Source organism: Poromitra crassiceps (assembly GCF_964638095.1).
Source record: "Poromitra crassiceps genome assembly, chromosome: 5".
Classification (NCBI taxonomy): Eukaryota; Metazoa; Chordata; class Actinopteri; order Beryciformes; family Melamphaidae; genus Poromitra; species Poromitra crassiceps.
In genome coordinates this window covers 25,566,665-25,581,121 of record NC_139642.1, presented here as the reverse complement: position 1 = coordinate 25,581,121, position 14,457 = coordinate 25,566,665, and the positions used below count along the sequence as shown (strand labels likewise).

The window sequence follows — 14,457 nt, the reverse complement described above, 5'->3', positions numbered from 1 at the left end:
ATGTGAGAGCACGTATTTATCCCCCATGCAAGTGTTTCACTGCGTATGATTTCAACTCAAAAGGATGCACATCACAAAGAAGCACTGCATGATCCATGAAGTGGAATAGAAATATTTCTTTCATATTTTAGTCCCAATTGATGAGATTTTGTCCTTCAGACCCAAATCTGTGATTTGTTTTTTATAGATATGATTTTGTCCACAATTCCATGACTATATATTGTAGGTAGAGAGAAAACAATGAAATTATGATCTTCTGTATTCTTAATTTAACTTAATTAATTGATTCAAACTTCTTGTAAATGAAATAATGCTGAAGTTTAATTATTCATCAATTTCCTGGGGACCCCGTCAAGGACCCATGGTAGTCCCCGGACCCCACGTTGAGAACCACTGGCTGAGAGGATAGACATGGCTTTTGGCTTTGAATTGTTGACACACAGCGCCACCTGGTGGTTTGTCCTGCACAAATACAAGAAAAGTGAGACCGTGTGTGTGTGTGTGTGTGTGTGTGTGTGTGTCAGAATTGGTGACCTGCTAGTTAAAGACATAACGCCATATGTTCCATCCTCTGTTGAAATCTATAAACAGTCCTCTGTTTCAACTGTCATATTCAAACTGTGTAATAGTGATTATGACATATTTTTAAATGTGACAGCCAATACACCTGATGATGTTGTCGTCGATGAGGACAGTAGAGAGGCCACCATTGTGGAAGTGGGGTGTGCTTTTGATTCCAATCTGGAAGAAGCTTTTATCACCAAGGTTTTGAAGTACCAACTGCTCAAGGATGTTATTATACAGCTTGGGTACAAATATAAATTGCTTGTATTCATATTTGGAAGCCTTGGTCCATAGGCTGGTTGTAAGTGGTCTGCAGAGGGCAGGACTGCCTGGACAAGAGCCAAGGCACCCGGCCAAAGTCTGCTCCATTTCTGCAATAATTGGCAGTCGCCACATTTGGAGGAGGCGCTGTTTCCTTTATCCATAGATTCAGACTAGATACATTTGTCATTATGAGATTTCCCATTGTTTGTGCATCTATTATTGTTTGTGTTCAAGGATTTTTTTTTTGTCTAAATGTAAACACAAATAAATTGTGTGTGTGTGTGTGTGTGTGTGTGTGTGTGTGTGTGTGTGTGTGTGTGTGTGTGTGTGTGTGTGTGTGTGTGCGTGTGTGCGTGTGTGCGCGTGTGTGTGCGTGCGTGCGTGTTTCCAGAGCCCAGATGAATACTGCCTGATTTGGGTGTCTGCAGACCTCATTTCCTTTGCTGTAGTCATAGGAATATTCATTTTCCAGAAGTAAGTATGGTCACTCAGTGATGTAACTCTCCTCACGTCATTGAGTATACGTACATCAGTTCAACCTTCTCATTGTCACTTGTCTAGTTATGTATGGGGAGGAAAGTCAACGCTGCTCTTGTTTTCTCTGTTTTTCTTTGTGTTTTTGTCTATCTCTTTTCAAACCCACATGAACACATATTACTAATTGCTGCTAATTACGGCCATACCACCAGTATGGCAACCTTCACATAAAATCTCTCCCAACAAACACACAAAAGAACATTCAAAAGAACAGTGCACAGATAATGCTGCCATTGCTTTATGTTTTAATTTAAAAAAAAAAATGACTCCAAGGAAAGTTAAGCTATATTACGATGTGTTTTTGTTGTCTACTCCCCAAGTATTCCTCCCAGTGAGAACAGAGGAGCGCTGTCCTCAACATGAGCACATCTCCTCTTAAAGTGCAAATCCTTTCACGCTCCTTCATTGTTTTTATGCCTTTGTTGGAGTCCGTTTCTTCTTTTTCTTTTCCTCCGGAGTTGTCTAAGCGCTCCAGAGGCAGATGTCCCTGTGACACCGTCTCTGTCTGGGATGGAGGGGCAGTAGGCCTTTTGGCGGCTTCGCTCTGCTTAGCCGGGTTTTCGGCAGCTTCTGCCGGCTTCTCAACTAAACCTCTCTCTTGTCTCCTGCCTTGTTTTTGTCCTTTTTTCTCCCCCGTTCCTTCCTTCCTTCCTTCCTCCTCCCGTCCTCTCTCCTCTGCCTGACGTGCATGCTCTTCTCCTTCTGCTGCATTCTGGCATCCTTTCTCAGCTATCACATGATCAGGTAACTGGGTCACCTCTTCTGACCCGCACTCTTCTCTCCTTTCACCTCTTTCTCTCTCTCTCTCTCTCTCTCTCTCTCTCTTTGTCATTCTTTCTCTCGGTTGCCCTCTTTTGCACTCTCTCCAGGGTTCCCAGTTCTCACGGGTCATTGAAAGTATTGGGGGGAATTGACCAAATTGAAAGGAAAAAAGGCCTTGACAGTTTGTGAATTTGAGGGATGGAATCAAGGCTTTGAACATTTTTTAAATAGACATAAATAGACATGGATCATTGAAAGTGGTTGAATTTATATAATTTGTGCAATAATAGAAATTTAAGTTATTTATATATATATATATATATATATATATATATATATATATATATATAAACACTGCACAGTTGAGAAATGTTCTCATATTCAAGCCTCTTTCTAATAGTTGTCTGTGAGCTACTCTAAAGCCTGCTACTGCAGTTCTCATGTTAAAGATTCTCAGTGTTGTAACAGTAATGAACCCTGTGTTAGGACCTTGAATTTGAGGGAATTGGTCTTGTAAAGTCCTTGAATTCTGGTATTTAAGAAGGTGTGGGAAGCCTGTCTCTCTCTTTTACCGTTTTTCTTTTTAAAAAAAAATCTCTTTTTTCATTCTTTGTTGCTCTCTCTTGTCACTCTGATCTCACTCTGTCTCTTCTGTCCATCTGTCTGCCACTGTCATTCTCTCATCTCTCTCTCTTTCTCACTCACCTGAATCGTTGTACTGCACTGCTGCCACTTCTCCCTGTTCCCTCTAGAGGGAGTAGCTTACGTCTTTATCCCCGTCAGCTAAAACGAATGCTTTCCACCCACGCACACAGCACAGCACAAAGCATTGGCCGCACTTTACTTAGTCGCCAGTGAGATTTGAAATTTATTATCCATCTTATTAAGCAAATGGCTAAAAGTCTCAAATGAACTGTGCTAATGCATTCATCAGGGGAAGTGCTCCAAGAGTGGCTTTTATTGATGGTGATTTGGACCAAAGCCCTGCTTGTTTGCCTTTCTGTTTTTAGATGACTGGTGCATTAGTCGTGGTGCTTTGTGACTAATGTGCCCCAGTTAATTTAATTGAAATAAAAGTTGTTTTTATTAGAGCAAGTCACTGCTTTCACTTCCAGGAAGTGAGTAGCTCTGCCCTGTGTCTGTCTGTCACACAAGCCCCCTAGCAGAGCAAACACGCTTCAGCGCGTCGTTAGGAAGGGATCCTCTGTGTTACTTACACATGTTATACACCGACACTTCACTGTGTCTTCACATGACACTTTCTCATGGAAATATGAACAGCAAAAAAGACAATCATTTAATATTGTCATAAAACAGGGCATATTACTTTATTACTTTACTTTATTTCATTTGGCAGACGCTTTTATCCAAAGCGACTTACATCACATTTCAATACAATTCATTCAGAGAAATACAAACAATGAAAACATAACTAAAACCATATATAATCAATAAGGGTTATATATTATTACACTATACATTGTCAATATAGGATTTGAAAATTGGATTGGATTTGAAATACATTGTGTACGAAATATATTCAATCTCAGACTTCTCTATGCTGTGCAATACACACGTGTATGATAAGAAGAGATTTGGTACCACGAGCACAAACCAATGAATGATCATTGTAATGCCTCAGTATCAGTAATAGCTAGTAAAACTTCAGTGGCATGCTCCTTTAAAGCAACACACAAATGACTTCAGCCAAGGAATCTGTTTGCTCAAAGACTCTCTCCAGTTACACTAAAAGCAGGGCGCCACTGTATTCAGCCATCTTTTTTTGCTCCATCATTCTTTATTGTACACTAGATCTGTATGTTTATGCCTCAGACATGTCCACAATTCCAGTGTAAAAGTTAAGTCTTACCCCCCCCCCCCCCCCCCCCCCTTGGGAGCCTGGCCTGTCAGAAGGCACACAGTCTTGCCCAGTGAGAGCAGAGGCAGCAGTACTTGCTGGTTATGCCAGGTGTCCCAAGGCGACCTCTGACCGGGCCCGTGTAACCCCCCCCCCCCCATCCCCCCCACAGGTTCAGGATGAGCGGTATGCGCAGCTACAACCCCGAGCAGATCATGCTGAGCGCGGCGGTCAGGAGGGCCAGCCGAGACGTCAACATCATGAAGGAGAAACTCATCTTCTCCGGTAAGCAGTTCGCGCATAATGATTGTGTCGTCGTTGTTGCTGTGTTTATTTGAGTTCCTGTGCTCAGAAATGGCTTCTTCTGTTTCCACTTTTAGTCTTTCAGGGTTCCCACAGGTCCTTGATATCCTTGAAAGTTTGTAAATTTGAGGGAGGGGTGGGGGGTTAAAGCCTTGAAATGGGTCATTGAAGGTGCTTGAATTTATATATTTTGTGCAAGAATAGAAATTTAAGTTATTATATATTTAACATTTAACACAGCACAGTTGAGAAATTTTGACACTTTCAAGTTTCTCTCTTTTTAATTGTTGTCTGAGCTTCTGTAAAGCCTGCTAGTTCTCATTATAAAAGATTCTCAGTGTCGTAACAGTAATTAACATTGATCCATGTCTCAGACTATGCCGTGTTGGGTCCTTGAGTTGAGGAAATTGGGCCTGGGAAGTCCTTGAATGTCCTTAAGAAGGTGTGGGAACCCTGTTAGTCTTTGTTTCATTGATGTACAAAATGGCGACGCTGTTTAACTGGTCATACCAAATGAGAGAATGAAGAGAAGCAGCCATTTTGAGAGTACCCTGCACCCGGCTAGCATGCCACTCTATCCCAGCATGCATCTCTCTCTTGAGTGTTTGTGAATGTTCTTGCTCCTCCTCCTCCTCTTTCCCCCCTATGAAGGTCAGCCCCAGTAGCAGCCCGCCGTGTGATGTGCACCACCTCCTCTCCATCCCACCATCTCTCCATTCTCCGCCGGCGGTGACTTCTTCCTCCGTTCCATCCCGCTCCGTCCCCCTCGTTAACCCGCCACTCTCCGCCTACTTTTGCACCTCTCCCCTTCCCATTCGTCCATCCTTCATCCACCCATCCTCTCCTGCCCTCCCCCCCACTGGAGACAGTGTCATGTGTAGGGGATCTTATAGACACCCCATTCTGTCTAGGCAGCCTCTAGTGCTGGGGGTTCAAAGGTAAGTCTGATAGCGTTTGACCTTGTTGTTGCTCTATTTCTTTCATTCATTCATTCTTACATTTCGTCCATTTATCCAATTGCTTTTTATCCTTGCGAGCTGATGTGGTTTGAGTGATACAAATTGTGACATTTTTCATAAGTTCAATAGACCCATTTCACAGCAACCGTTTTGAGGTGGTAAAACAGGATGTAAAGCAGGTGTAACCAATACCATTGATGATGGTTCAATTCCATTTAGGCTTTCCAGTGACAGGGCCCTCATTAATGTTATTGGTTACACCTGCTTTACCTCCTGCTTTACTGCCTCAAAACGGTTGCGGTGAAAAGGCCGTATATGTTGATAAACCATCACACACTGACTTTTCCCTAATCCGTTGGCGCCCCCCAGAGGTGAGCAATGGCGTGGGCAGCGCTGACGAGCTGTATGTGGAGAACGGCTTCGACTACTACACCAACCCAGGCATCAGCCAGTGATCCTGACTGGCCCTGTGGAGATCTACTGTAAAGGCACACGGGAAAGCGACGGTGCTCTCCAAGTGACTTTTGGCTCATAGTTGTGTTCAGATTATTCCCGTTTTAGTTCGTGCATCCCGATTTGCGTGAAAGTCTGCCACCCTCTGCGCTCGTGATCGACTTGACAGACTTCCCGCATCGCCGGAGACACACTTGGTTACCGCCCAGTTGCTTTGTGTACATTCTGTATATAGGTTTTGTTTTTGCTTGTCATGTTTGGGACTACAAGCACTTTTTATTGATGGAGATGATCTCGCCAAACCTGTGGCCTCCTCTCTCACATGGAAAATGTCTGAGAGGCCCCCTAAGTTACCAATGCCTGCTTCTTCAAAATAAAAAATACAAACATTTCCAGATTCATTTCTTCTAAGCTAATTTCCCAAAGTGGTCACTTTATTTTAAGCACTGTAGTTGACACTCTTGTTATTATGTTATTACAGCATGAGACAAAAAAAACGCTTGTAGCTCATAATGCTCCTGCCTTCTCTCGGCACTCCAGTGTGCTGTGTTGTTCTTAATATTTACCAACTTTAATATTTATATTTAAAAAAAAATGAAAAAGAAAAAAAACATGAACAAGCTGTTTACAGAGGTCCTGCCTTCTCTTTCAGGTGAAACATTCACAAGATATTATACAGTATGTAAGATAATTATTTTAGTAGAGGTTGAACCCCCCTTCCCCTCCATATGATCAGTGCATGTGACAGTAATGACCATATCAACTGACTTGTGTGAGCTGTGCTCCCAGTGCAACCCGAATGAAAATGGCTTGGGGACCCAGATTTGTTGTCTTGTTATGGTTCATGTGAAAGTGTGATTTTTTTTTTTTTTTTTTTTTTTTTTTTTTTAAAGATGTGTACAGTGTATTCTGGCCAGGTAGATATTTTACCCCGTGTGCAGTGCTATGTTGAGTGTGTTATTGTACTGAAAAGGTGAACCGATGTCTGAGATGCTGCAGCTGGCTAAGAATTACATTTGAACAATGTGACCATAATGTATAATAATAATACAGTAATAATAATAATAGCAATAGTCTCGACCTTATGGAAGTCGCTCCACTTCCTATACAACTTCTGAATTGCAATCAAGCCTTTGGTATTGTTGTGTTGACAACCAAAATGCATCTTGATGGTGTACAGATGAATGCTGTTAGGTAAATGCATCTCGACGCTGGTTGACGGTGTACAGATGAATGCTGTTAGGTAAATGCATCTTGACGTTGGTTGACGGTGTACAGATGAATGCTGTTAGGTAAATGAAGTGGGGTGCTTTAAATGTGAAAGCTATAAGCTGCTGAAGGGATGCTACAAGGGTCACAACGGGCTGCACAGGTTCAAGAAATGGATCGCCTTTTGTGTTCTTTTACTTTCTTTGGGTATTATTGTGCCTCAGAAGTCAATATTAAAAACTCTAGAAAACTTGTGGGGGTTTCTTTGTTTTTGTGTGGATCTCAAATAAATAAATAAATGGAAGGTAAGCCACTAGGATATTCAAAAAAGTCACCAGGTATCTTTGCATTTGCTAATACGTCTATGGTGTAAGAATGCTTTCAATCAGTTTTATTCTCACGTTCATATTGCTCTACAGCCATGGATGTCATGTTGGCTGGTGCCTCAACATTTTGAACGTGTTAAGGGGTTTAGTCATTGGTCAGCAGGCTAGGCTTCTAGAAACTTCACCCTTAATGGGGGGGGGGTCTGGTCTGCTTCAATAGAACCATTCATAAGATCAAATGTTGCTTACTTTCATGCAGTATGCAAATACACTGATGTATTTGCTGTGGGGGGCCGTGATGTGAAAATGGGGTCCCAAGAATAAATCCAATGATGTTGATTACATCTTGTATCTTGTTCATTTCAAATGAAGGAAAAACAAAGGTTCTGACACCGCAAGTTCAGGAATGGAATTTTAATAGACTGACAAGCAGGTCATAAGCAAGCAGTTTAACTTCCTTTTAATTTCCAAGTGGTGAGACTCACTTGATGACAGTGAGTAAAACACACAATATAAAAATATATCCTAGTTGAACATAATTCTCTTCTCCCTATTTCCATAGGGATTGATTAATACAGTATCCAAAGCATTGCTTCATCTTCACCAAAGGCCCATTAGATGAACAAAATGAGATGTACACCATTTGAAAAACTATTGACACAAAAAAAAACAAAGTTATGGCAGAAAATGGAAATAAGTTCTGGTACTTTTTAAAGGAATCCAGGTACCATGGTGACACTCATCCACACGGGGCCATCTGTATTTAAGATATATCAATAATGGTTTTCAGGTAGTTTTAAAGTATTCTGAACTGGATACAGTATATTGCATTTTGGATAGAACTCAATAGAGGAATGTATAACGGTCTGTATATTGTCCACTTACAGGCAAAATGAGAGAAGGTGAAGCAGACCATTTCCTTACATTAAATCATTAAACAAATATTTGTCATAATCTAGGCACTCTCTTACAAGCACAAACAGGCCTCCCCAGATGTGACAGTAACACATTTCTCAATAACAATTTCACTCGGCACCAGGAAAGCTCATCCTTTGGTCCTTGAATGGCACTACCAGAAGAGGTCTGCTTACAGTGGCAGGCTGTTGTAGACAACTCTTATGTAGCACAAATATTGTTAGCCAGTGTAACTATGTTTGACTTCTGCCACAAAAATAAGCAATGTACTATTTATTGCACAAGAATGTGAAGTTGACCAATAAGTGGAAGTCCTCAAAGTGCAGAACTAGGAATGTCCCTTCTTTCTCTCAGAGGCAAACGATCACAACCACATTCCATTCAAAAGTACTTTACAGTACTATGTAAATATAAATTAAGGCTTTCTCCAACATGTACCTTCACTTGTTAGCCAGGGGATTCTGCACCTGGCCAGAACACCTGTGCAGCTGTCAATGTTGCCGTTTTGTTTTTCTCAATGAATTGTGCAAACCTGCTGCTCAGCACTAAGGTCCCACTGTCCCAGTGACGTCCAGAGGAACTAAAATCATGTACAGAAAGTGCTGATTTACAAATGCAAAGCATTTTACAGAGTAGCATCACATCTTCCTGAACTGGCCACAAGCCACTAGCTTCTAGCAGTTCACTTACAAGTTAGCAGCTCTCTGAAAAGGCACAAGCACATCATGAGTCAATCTTTGATGGAAAGATGTTACAAATACAATAAAGGCATGCAGTACAAACACACACACAGTCATACAGTTCATGGGAATAAATAAATAAATAGCTGAAGATGTACGGGACAGTCCTTTACAAAAGAAAGTAGTTGTTCCCTGAATTGAATACCATTGTAAATCCTACAATATCTACAGTACCACAGCTGGCCACCATCACTGAAGCTGAATGTAATGGCAGACACAATGGTAGAATTGGCATATTTAGCTCCACAGAGGCTTCTCTGCTTCACAGGATCAATACTTCAGTCCATTACTTCTGATGAAGACATGTGGACCACAAAGCACGTGTCACTTTGAAAACAAAATGTCAATGGCTGAAAACTAATACAGTGTATGCGATGATGAAATTACCGTATGTTTTTTTTCTGTTACCACTGCCTTCCACAAACAAGATTTTAACGATCGATCAGACAGCAAAACTGAAAATCATGCATGTCTCCAGGGATCATGTGGTGTCTCTAATATGCATTTAAAAATATGAGAGTGACAGTGACATTTGTTGCTGAGACTTGTGGCAAGTCTCTGTGTCTCTGTGGTCTGTGTCTCTGTCTTGTCTTTGCTGCAATTCCTGCGCAGCAGAAACTAGAAAAAAAGAAGAAGAGGGGGGAAAAGGAGCTCAAGTGAAGTTCGTCTTACGCAAGTGCCTGTTGGGGATTTCTATAGCGCTGACTTGCAAGGGCCAGGAGCCGCCCAAGATGCCGGCCTGGATGGCCACGCCGGTGACCACAGCCAGGTCAGGGTCTACAGACGTGTTGGGCTCCTTCCCAAAGTACTCGCTGATCAGCCTCCTGATCCGCGGGATTCTAGTGGAGCCTCCAACCAGAACGATCTCATCCACCTCCTCTTTCTTCAGGTGGCCTTCAGACAACACCGTCTCAATAGGAGCCAGGATCTTCTGGAACAGGTCCTCGTTGAGCTTCTCAAACAGCTGGCGGGTAATCACGGTTTGAAAGAGAACGGGCACCGGAACAGAGCCTTGGGGTGCTGCAGCGGAGCCGTCGAGGGTGTGGAGGTGCAGGGGCACCCGCACGCCCACACTGGGCTGAAGGGTGAGGTTGATCTTGGCTGCCTCAACGGTCTGCCGCAGACGGTGGATGTCCTCTTTGAGAGTGAGCGGGACGCCAAACTCTTGCTGGACCAGCTCCATGGTGTACTGCAGCAACCTCTGGCTGAAGTCTTGGCCTCCAAGCTTGTTGTTTCCTGGGACAAACAGCATTCATTTAAGATTAATCAAATACTGTTCTGAGCGATCCCCACCCTTTCCAAATTTAGGCAAAAGCTGCTTTGTGAAATCACAGATTATAGGTATTAAAATTTAACCAGATTATTGTCTGAACAAATATTAGGGCCACCTGCTTTTTCCGTTTGAGCAGGTGAATCCGGGTGAAAGCTATGATGACCTGTATTAATTCATTAAAAATTTATTTTGCTTTTTTTATTACGTTTTTTGGATCGTTCTCCCATTTTCTGCCCAACAATTCCCCCTGCTGTCCCGGTTGTTGCTCCACCCCCTCTGTCAAGCTGGGGAGAGTTGTAGACTAGCACATGCTTCCTCCGACACATGTGCAGTCGCCAGTCACTTCTTTTCACCTCACACTCACAGCGAGGAGTTTCACCAGCAAGACGTAAAGCATGGGAGCATCACGCTATTCCCCCCCCCAGTTGCCCCCCACTTCCCCGAACAGGACTGATCAGTAGAGGCACTAGTGCAGCGAAGGGGAGGGCACTGATTAAAAGAAGGATTTTAAGTCTTGACGCAACTGGAACACGGATTGCACAAGAGAAGATGTGGCTCATTCTTCAGAAGGTTCCTAATATTTGGTACTCTGACTATCTGTTATTACTGAAGCTGCCTACCTGCCATGGACCTGGTGAGGAACATGCCTCCCTGTTTGTTGAGCAGCGACACGTCCAGAGTGCCTCCGCCCAGGTCCACCACCAGCACGTTGAACACGTCCACCTTGTGGAGGCCGTACGCCATGGCAGCAGCTGTGGGCTCGTTGATCACACGCAGGATCTCCAGGCCTGACAAACAGCAACAAGTACTTACATTAGTTATTATATTATTTGTTGGTACATATTATATTGGGTTTGATATGATGAACAGACTTTTTTTCTAGCATCATCAGTTCATCAGGTCATAATAATAATAGATTGGATTTAAAGCGCCTTTCTCAGACTCAAGGACGATGAGGATGAGAGCAGTCTGTATGAAGGGGAAAGTTAGTATTTGCTGGTACTTACCAGCGAGAGCAGCAGCCCGGGCAGTGTAGTTCCTCTGCCTCTCGTCAAACTCTGCGGGCACCGAGATGACGGCTTTCTGGATGGGCACGCCCAGCTGTTGCTCCGCCATTTTCCTCAGCTTCAGAAGCAGTCTGGAGCCGATGAACTCCGGGCTCACCGTGAAGGTGCGGTTGGTGGAGACGACAAACAACGCACTGCCGTTGTTGTGGATCACCTGGGAGAGAGAGACGGAGGGGGGTGGAAGTCCAGATGAAGAAAAGATGCAGAGATGAGAGCAAATAACATGGAAGAGCATGAAGTCAGAAAATTGAGGGGTGGTAAAACAACTGACAGTGAACAGAACTCTGATCGGGATCAATTTCGCCCAGTGTCACTAATCTGAAATTACAAAGAGCAGGGCAATTAATGAACTGGTAGATTCTAGGGATGCAACTACTAATGAATAGTTTCCTTATCGATTAATCTGAGGATTCTTTTCTTAACTAATTATTAATCGTTCTTCCCGTTTAAGGGAAGTCTTTTCCAAGACACACTGAGCCATATCTGTTCACATTCATGCATGTTAGTGACTTGGCTTCTTCCCAGAGTCTTTGTCTTCAATTTCCTGCAGGAGCTCTGGACATGGACGCAGAATGGATCCTAACTCCAGTGGGAAGAGACCCACCACTACTATTACAACTGTTATTAGTCCTGTTCTTATTACAGCTGTTACCGTTACTACTGTCATAACTGTGCATTACTGTTCCTACTTAATGCTCTTACTTATTATAGTTGTTAATGGTATCTTATTACTGCCATCACTGTGCATCTCTCTCTCTCTACCGCTCATGGCAGATGAACGCCACCAAGAGCCTGGTCTGCTCAAGGTTTTCTTCCCCGTTAAAGGGGTCTTTTTCCGTGCTCCTCTTGTTTGGAAATTGTTTAAATCACCAGGGCGTCATGTGAAAATTGCTTCAATTGTTGGGTCTAAAATAAAGAGCCTGATCTTCTACCTGCTCTATTTGTAAAGCGCCTTGAGATAACTCTTGTTATGATTTGGCACTATATAAATATAAAATTGATTATCAAACTCCAACATGACCCACCTTAAACGGGTAGCGGGCACTCTCCTGCTCGAGAACCTCGGGCTCAAATATCTTCCCAATGAACCTCTTGGCATCGTAGATGGTGTTTTGGGGGTTGCTGTCAGCCAGGTCCTGCGCCTGATGCCCGGCCAGCACCTCAGTGGCGGTGAAGGAGACGGCGCTGGGGATGCTCTTCCTGCCCTCCTCGTCTCCGATCACCTCCACCTCCCCGGTGCCCGGGTGGAACACGCCCACAGAGCAGAAGGTGGTGCCCAGGTCCAGACCGATCACTCTGGGCTTGGGGGGAGGCAGGTACTGCTGGCCCAGATACCCAGCCAGGAAGAGGGCCAGGATGACCGAACCTGCCGTAAGGTAACATTAGACAACAAGTTACACATGATGTTTACGTCTATGGTTCTCCACGCCGTGGACCACCAGGGATTCTTGAGGCTGTTCCAGGGAGTCCGCACTGCAGCAACTTCAGCATTATTAATTGACATATCGTTAAACTTCAGCATCAGCATCATCATCATAGCTTAATGTGCACTAAATTTGGGGTCCTTGATATGAAAAAGGTTGAGAATCACTGGGTCTAACCGTCTATAACATTACTGTAAGTAATAGACTCAAATAGGCATACTGTTAATATTCAGACCTCTCTCACCAGACAGGCACACAGACAGGTAACGTACTGTACAGTTGGACCGAACCAAACTAGAGCACTTTAGCCAGTATACGCTAAGCTAACGCTAGCTAACACTGACAGCTGCCACTCGCCGGTGAACTATAACGTTACAAACATAATGATTGTCACCTCACTTACCAATCATAGAAATTTCTCCGGCCATTGTCACACTCTGTCACGAAATGGCCAAACAAGCCAACGAAACGAAAACGTGGCAAAAACTGTTTGATCCTGACACTACAGCCTGTGACAGCCTTTGTGTCGTGTGTGACTGCGCGTTTGTCCGAAATACACGTCAACATTTTGTTGCGTTTCGTTGTTGCTGGGTAATGTAGTTCATGATTATGTCATCGCCATCGTTGGTTCAGAACAACCGGTTAGGTGTTACTACAGTTCCCATGAACACTAGCAACATTCTGACGTTGCAGTGTCGTGCCATGGCTCTCGCTTCCTCTCCCACCCCCGCCCTTGTTGAAGAAGTTTTGAGAAGGGCGTAAATAATAATCATAATCATAATCATAATAATTGGGTGTGTGTCACGATTGTGATGTCATCAGTGCTGCTCTATTTGTAAAGCGCCTTGAGATAACTTGATTGATTTGGCTATATAAGTCAAGTCAAGTCAAGTTTATTTGTATAGCACATTTCATACACAGAGGCAATTCAAAGTGCTTCACATAAAATGGTTGACAATGGTTTATATAAATATAAAATTGATTGATGGATTGATTGATTGATGGATTGATTGATTGATTGATGTCATCAGTGATGGCATCAGTGATGTCATCCGTGATGTCACTTGAGCAATTGTGATGTCATCAGTGATGTCATCAGTAATGTCACATGAGCAATTGTGATGTCATCAGGGATGTCACTCGAGGATGGCATCAGTGATAATCAGTAATAAATCCTTCCTTCCTTCTTCTTCTAATGACTTTCCGGCAGACTAGATAGATGCCTTGCGGGACATTGCTGCCTCTCACAATTTGGGAAAAAAACTTTTTCTTCTTCTGTGGTGTTTTATGGCAGTTGGCTTCCTTTATGTTGCATTACCACCTCCTTCTGGATTATCCATCCACTGTTTCCCTACATTCTGTCCCTGTGTCACTCACTCTCCTCCAAAGCCAAATCTGATCAGGAAAATCCTTCCTGGCTGAGGCTTCATAATAAGTGGTTGGAGTATAAGTAGGGAGAAGAGGACAAGTGGCGCATCATCTCCAGAGTCTCCACCCTAGGAATCAAGTGCACGTATAATAAAGTTAAATATACGTCAAATAGAATATCTAACATTACAATAAACTAATCTAGTCTCTCCGAGGTTTCTCATAATATCAACAGCTCTATATATTATATTTGTATTTCACATAAGATATATTCATTTTTCACACTAGGGCAATGTATTTTTGTTTGTTTCACCCATGGAGGTAGGGTTTCACTCCCAATAGCCAACATTTATTTCATTGCTAGACAACAAGAAGAAGACAGTATAGTTAATTTCTTTAATTGTATTTACAAAAGTTAAAACACATGGATGCTGA

At 43.0% G+C, this 14,457-nt stretch overlaps 2 protein-coding genes across 2 annotated transcripts in view; one reads left to right on the top strand and one right to left on the bottom strand.

The window, feature by feature from the left end:
• Window positions 1-7,157, top strand: part of gdpd5b (glycerophosphodiester phosphodiesterase domain containing 5b) — a 91,548-nt gene extending 84,391 nt beyond the window's left edge. The window contains exons 14-17 of the mRNA XM_083637157.1: window positions 1,220-1,302; window positions 4,158-4,270; window positions 4,940-5,226; window positions 5,617-7,157. Coding sequence (XP_083493283.1) covers window positions 1,220-1,302; window positions 4,158-4,270; window positions 4,940-4,953 — 210 coding nt within the window. The 3' untranslated portion in view covers window positions 4,954-5,226; window positions 5,617-7,157. The remainder of the gene's footprint in view (window positions 1-1,219; window positions 1,303-4,157; window positions 4,271-4,939; window positions 5,227-5,616) is intronic.
• A 517-nt stretch (window positions 7,158-7,674) lies between these two features.
• Window positions 7,675-13,178, bottom strand: hspa13 (heat shock protein 70 family, member 13). Its single transcript, XM_083637421.1, has 5 exons — window positions 13,058-13,178; window positions 12,256-12,596; window positions 11,171-11,384; window positions 10,784-10,951; window positions 7,675-10,126 (listed from the first exon to the last, which is right to left on the bottom strand). The coding sequence occupies exons 1-5, from the start codon at window positions 13,080-13,082 to the stop codon at window positions 9,543-9,545; spliced, it is 1,332 nt and encodes a 443-aa protein (XP_083493547.1). The 5' UTR covers window positions 13,083-13,178; the 3' UTR covers window positions 7,675-9,542.
• Window positions 13,179-14,457: the final 1,279 nt, after the last annotated feature.

Bases quoted from the DNA above. Each gene is read 5' to 3' on its own strand.
- hspa13 (XM_083637421.1), bottom strand. From the start codon at position 13,082: ATGGCCGGAGAAATTTCTATGATTG. The intron at 11,385-12,255 runs GTGGGTCATGTT...TCTCTCTCCCAG, and splicing joins GTGCCCGCTACCCGTTTAAG to GTGATCCACAACAACGGCAG. The intron at 10,127-10,783 runs GTAGGCAGCTTC...TGTTTGTCCCAG, and splicing joins CCTCACCAGGTCCATGGCAG to GAAACAACAAGCTTGGAGGC.